This window comes from Amblyomma americanum, chromosome 1 (assembly GCF_052857255.1).
Source record: "Amblyomma americanum isolate KBUSLIRL-KWMA chromosome 1, ASM5285725v1, whole genome shotgun sequence".
NCBI classification, from domain to species: domain Eukaryota; kingdom Metazoa; phylum Arthropoda; class Arachnida; order Ixodida; family Ixodidae; genus Amblyomma; species Amblyomma americanum.
In genome coordinates, this window is record NC_135497.1 from 157,897,726 (window position 1) to 157,903,753 (window position 6,028).

At 52.6% G+C, this 6,028-nt stretch overlaps 1 protein-coding gene across 1 annotated transcript; it reads left to right on the plus strand.

Moving 5' to 3' along the window:
- Window positions 1-565: 565 nt before the first annotated feature.
- Window positions 566-3,699, plus strand: LOC144136613 (uncharacterized). The gene is made up of 3 exons (XM_077669100.1): window positions 566-719; window positions 2,239-3,215; window positions 3,582-3,699. The coding sequence occupies exons 1-2, from the start codon at window positions 642-644 to the stop codon at window positions 3,175-3,177; spliced, it is 1,017 nt and encodes a 338-aa protein (XP_077525226.1). The 5' UTR covers window positions 566-641; the 3' UTR covers window positions 3,178-3,215; window positions 3,582-3,699.
- The last annotated feature ends 2,329 nt before the right edge of the window (window positions 3,700-6,028 follow it).

Consider the following 6,028-nt stretch of genomic DNA (forward strand, 5'->3'; position numbering starts at 1 on the left):
TGTGCACGTGCCGACGAACTGCCCCAGGCATACCCACGGCCGTCGATCATGTACGTGTATACAAAAGACTGCCGCAAAGACAAAAGAGTCTCGCCTTCGGAAGAATAATGCTCGAGGCCTGCATGCCGTGCCAGCGAGGAAGACGCCGCGGAATTCGTCGACCACCGCGGCGGCAACAATGGACGCCTCGCTTCCCCGTCTTAATTAGGCGCGCCTGCCGGGCGCGCGCCGGGCTCGTCCTCGGCCGCGCTCGGGGAAAAGGGGGAAGAGGTGCCCGCGGAGCTGGCCGGCCCGAAACCAGGGCGTCGGACAGCTGTGGGCAGTGCGCGTAATGAACCCACTGATAAGCCGTATTTTTACCATCGCCGGCACGACGAGCAGCCGCGGCGACGCGGCGCGCTCCTCCCCGTCGGACTTCCGTGTGCAGGGGAAGCGGAGAGAAAACTCGAGCCGGGAAAGAAAAAGCATCGCTGCTGCGACGGACGCGAAAGCGCGCCGACTCTCTCTTCTTTTCCCCGCGCACTTGGGCTGGCCCCCTCCTCGTCTTGCTTTATCTGTCTTTTCTTGCTTGCGTGTGTGGTTCCGGCTAGGACAAAGCTGAGCAAAGCGTTATCCTCGATCGACAGCCGATCCGTATAAAAATGCACCGCGCGGCGAGGTGTGGTCACACTTGGATTTGCCTCTTCCCACTGACCAGGATACCCAAGATGAACGCTCTTGTAAGTGCCACCCGCCGCTGCTATTCGCGGGGAGCCGCCGTCGACCAGCGTCCCAGCTGCGGCACCCGCGCTTCGTGGGCACCAGTCGTGCTCGTTGCCGTCCCAAACTCAGCCCTCATTGGTAGCGGCCCTTTGGAGGCCCTAATCGTTTGTTGGGACTCCTGGCCTTTCCGTTTCTAGCTGAGTTAACATGAGTAGAGATTGACGACTCCGAAAACTACGTATTAAGCGTGAAGCAAACAGGCATCTCTCCTTTTGTAGGATAAACCTGCTTCAGAGCTTGCAACGCCCGTAAGTTGTGGAAAGATGCAATTTTCTGCTTGAATTATTTGTAATGAAGTGGCGCTATCTTCGTCTCGCAAGGTCTCATTGGAGTCTCGAAACTTCATCGCAAGAGTTGAGGGCCACAGAGAATCGAAGCGCGTGATTCCGGGGTGGCATCAAATAGCGATGACTCTTGTGGTGCTCCTTGTTCAACATCCTTTGCTCTCGCCTCAAGGCAAGCGGTGTCGGACAAGGTAAATCACGGGATAGCAAGTACGCTTTCTTGAAATGAGCTCCAAATAGCCGCGGAACGTCGGCAACATTCACGTTTGCACAGTTTCTATCCCAAGCGCGACATTTTGCCTCTTATTTTCATATTTCTTAGAAAATAGGTGGCGTAACTGCCAGGTTACAATGACAACGAGTCGAAAGATGCGAAAGTAATTTGCAAGCACGTGCTAGAAACTGAGTGCCCCAAGGCAGGGCCGCCTGGAGCTCTCGTGTAGAGTATATAATTTGTGATGTTCAGAACAGCACAGCAGCTGCTGTTATATTTTAATCTGCGTTCTCGGGAATCGCATTCTTTAGCTACAACGTGAAACATGTACTCCCGAGGACCCGCCGCGGTGGCTCACTTGGCTTTGGCGTTCGGCTGTTCATCCCAAGGTAGCGGGCTTGATCCCGGCCGCGGCTACCGTATTTCGACCGCCAGTGTTCTCTGTGATGTCAGCGCGCGTTGAAGAACCCCAGGTGGTTCAATTTAATCCAAAGCCCTCCACTACGGCGTCCGTCGTAGTCCATGTGCAGCTTCGGAACGTTAAACCCCACAGTTTACACTTGCAAGTGCCCCTCTTTCTATTTTCAGGAGACATCAGACGTCACTCCGTATTTAGCTAGAGAAATCGCAAGTTCCTGTTTATAGATCTTAACGATGGAGCACTTCAGGATCAAGTTTCAGAGCTGCATTGTCGAAGACGTCGCCATGCATCAAAGCAAACGATGTAGAAGAACGTTGATATCGCACGAACGCTACGAAAACCTGCTTTGTGATTAGTTCTTTTGTTTTTGTTAAACTTGATCCAAAGACCCTTTTTCTTTCCTTTTTTTTTTACGGAGCGACCCTGAAAGCTGTAATAAATACCTTTAACGCATGCAAAAATGTACTTAAGTTGGTGCTTTCTGTAATGTGCACCCGAGCAATTCATCGCGGATGCGCCGATTTGGTGGCTGAGCGCCTCTTTGCACCTCTCTGCAGGTACTGATCCTCGCGGCCACGGTGTCTCAGGCGCTAGCGGGCGGCTATGCCGGCGGCGCAGTGGGAGGAGGTGGCGCTGCCGGCAGCGCCGTGGTCGCCGGGGGCGCGGGCGTCGTGCACGGCGGCGGCGGTGGCTTGGGACTCGGCGGCGGCGGCGCTGCCCTCGTGCCCGCCCATGTGGCCGCTGTGCCCCTAGGTGGCCACGGCCCCGTGGGCCACGTCAAAGTGGCTCCCGTCAAGACCGTCTCTTACGTCAAAAAGCCCATTGTGAGCGTCAGCTACGTGACCAAGCCCGTGGTGAGCTACGTGAAGCAGCCAGTGACCACCGTGTCGCATACAGTCCAGCCCGTGGTCACGCTTAGCCACGCCGTGGTGGGAGACCTGGGCGGCCTTGGAGCTGGAGTCGGAGCCGGAGGCGGCTTTCTTGGCGCAGGCTTTGGTGGCGGCCTAGGAAGTCTCGGAGCCGTCGACGGTGGTGTCAGCGTTGTTAGCGGCTACGGCCTGGGAAATTACGGTCTGGGAGTCTACGGCGCTGGCACTGGCGGCGCCTACGGAGGCCTCGGATACGGAGGAGGCTATGGCGGCGGATACGGAGTCGGTCTCAAGGGCACTGTGGTTGCCACTGACGTCGGTGCACTTGGAGGTTACGGCGGCGGGCTCGGCTACGGAGGAGGCGTCACCTACGCTACAGGATTAGGCTACGGTGGAGGTGGCTACGGCGGAGGCTACGGCGGAGGCTACGGTGGAGGCTACGGTGGAGGTTACGGCGGCGGCTATGGCACTAGCCTAGGGGTCGCTGGCTACGGCGTAAAGGGAGATCTCGGTGTAGGCGCTGTTGGTGTCGGACTTAAGGGCGGCTATGCACTCGGTGCGGGGTACGGAGGCGGACTTGCAGGTGTCGGGGTCGGAACAGGCTACGGAGGCGGCTACGGATGGTGAACTTCCGCATCCTCATCTCATCCTCACACGTCACACTAGTAAGTGCTTGGAACTCACAGCAGGTGACCCATTTCACTGAGTCGCACTGCTAATTCCTTCGGTGTTGCTCCAGCTAGACAATGCTGTCTGATTGCTCCCCGATTGGTGGAACAGTCGCAGAGATTAAATGTGAAGTAAACGAGAAACAAATCATCTAAATGCGATAATGTATATCCACCGTGCAATGCATAGTATAACGCTCAAATGCACAGTGCTTAGCGCCACAAAGGTAGCGCTGAGTCAATCAATCAATCAAATTTTATTTCAGTATCGCGGACACTGAGAAAAACGCAGACAAAAAGCCAAACTATGCCTGACGAGGTCTGCATGCGCTCATCCCTTTTGTCGCCTTCTCTTCGATTCAGGTCCATCCTAGAAAGCAGCACGAGTCCTCAGGAGCCACATCACCACTGCCCACAATACGCGCCTCATGCGCCACCTGTACAGATTCGGGGTCATCGGCTCTACCGAATAAACCAAGAGCGTTTTATGAACGAAGCGTGCCCCGTTTCTTGCTTGAGTAAAATTGGCAATAGAGAACTCAGTAGGATGTAAATGGGCAAGCACAGCACTTGTACAGTTATGCTGCCACAAGAAATGTCCATCCCACTAAATCAATTTATGCAACACTTGGCCAGTGTATGTGAACGCTGGGAAAAAAACAAGATCTCTGAGAGGTGCAGTGCTGACATTGTGCGTGCCTGACCAACGATGCTAAAACGAAGCCACCTTTGCACTGCCCCATATAATAGTCGCACCCTGTGCGGCTATTATTAGGCGCAGACAAAGTCAGTCAATATATGGACTGGATCTGTCTGAATGTGGGGCCACGTCGAGCTTGATTTGCGACAGTAAAGTTACTTACAAATATTTCTGCGATATATTTCCCTCTTACAGTAATGACGTCCATTTACCCTTAAGCTTAGGAGTATCCTGTCTTTGTTGTATCAGCCATCCATTTGTCTAATAAGGGCTCATAGCTTTATTCGTCCGTGCAACATGCGCCCTTCGAAGAGTAAAAAATTGTGAAATGGGCTTGGCATAAGAAACGTTATATTTTCAGCGCATCGCGCAAACAAGGGCACACATGGCCTCTACTGCTCAAGAGAATCGTTTTGGAGCTAGGCCTCCTGGGATAGAAGAATATTGCAGCGCAAACTTTTTACCACCCATAACAACATCCAAGCGCTTAATCAGCGGTAAACACTGGGCGATAGACTTCCACACGAAAGTAGGTATCAATTAATGTATTTCATAAGGCATTCAAAAAGACCGGCTATCATCAAAGTAATTATAAATAGCCTTGCCGCAAGCCTACGCTATGTACTATGTCCACAAGATGTAGACCGAAGTGGCACGCATGGACGTTCCCAGAACCTCGCGGGGACATTGTGAGGACCTGAAGAAACTTATCCGCTTAAAGTACTGCTTTCATGGACATACGAATCTTGCACGGACATTCCTATGCAAATGGCGGCTCGATCGCCCCTGATAGCCGAATGAAAGCGAATAACATTACGAAAACGAGAACTTGTGCTAGCAAACAGCACTACAGAATATAAATTCGTCAGCATAAACTGGGGTTAGCAGCAGCGCTCCAGGTTTCCCGAAAAAAAACTTTTACAGTGGGTAATTTTAGCACAATAATTTGCAGTAACAAAGTTTGTTCATTTTTCGGGACTCCTGCTTCCAGTATGTGCAGCCGTGCTGTGCGTAAGGATCATGTTGGCACAGGTGCAGAACGCGCTTCTTTTTTCAGGTTCTGGGATTACCTCGGTGCCCGGTAAGCCATCAGGCTGTTCAAATAGATTCCTTAGAGCAGACGACAGCTCAAGGAAATACAACGAGGAATGGGACACCTAAAGAGCGCTGTCTGGTGACCTTGCTTGTTTTTGTCCGTGATGAGAAGGCACAAACGTTTTCGAACGAAAACCAGGATATGCTGTAAAACTAGTCCTTCAGGTAGAGCCCCTAGCCCTGTAGTCTTTGCCGGTCTCTGCGCACGCTAAAATGCGACGCCGACTATACAGTCAGTCAGTGCTTATAATTCAGACAGATGAACAGCATTATGAAACAGGCACGCCTAGAGAGTGAGGTTATTACAAAAACTGCAGCGCAGTATCGAACAAAACTTGGTAGCTAACGTTACAACTGTCACGTGATGCGTCTCATGACTGCGCAGACAAACTGGTGATTTCAGCGTTTAGATCCAAAACTGTTGCATGACAAGAACTGCGTCGTACGCGTCGACAAAGACTTACCGAGACGCGACTAAAACAAAAGCCCGATATCGCGTCCCGGGGATTCCGTTCCCACATGCGTTTGTTGTGTCCGCTAATGCATACTGCAAAAAAAAATGTCTCATTCCAAGAATCGGCAGGAAAAAATAAAACGCGCAAGTGTACACCGTCTCTTTGTTTCCTCGCTCTTCTTGTTTCTGCACCGAGAACACGATACGCATCTCAGTTACGCGCGCAGAGCCGACGGGCGTTGTCCGCTATATATTGGCGAGCGTGTGTATAAATAGAAGTGGCGCGCTAACAGAGTGGACTTATGCGCGGGCCGCACGAAACGGGAGGCAAGATTAGCGTGACATGGGCGAGAGAGAAAAGGCAGCGGCACCACTGGCTCTCTCCTCCACCTCCTCTTTATAAAGTGCTCGCGCAGAAAAGTGCACGGCGCATAAAACGAGTCGGCCCAACTGCTGGCGCGCGTGAGAAAAGTCACTGCGTGCAGGATGGGGAAACCAGCGGTGAAGCTCGAAAACTGTTTTCCCCAGGGGCCCACCATTCAGTGCGACCGGCGTCAGTGT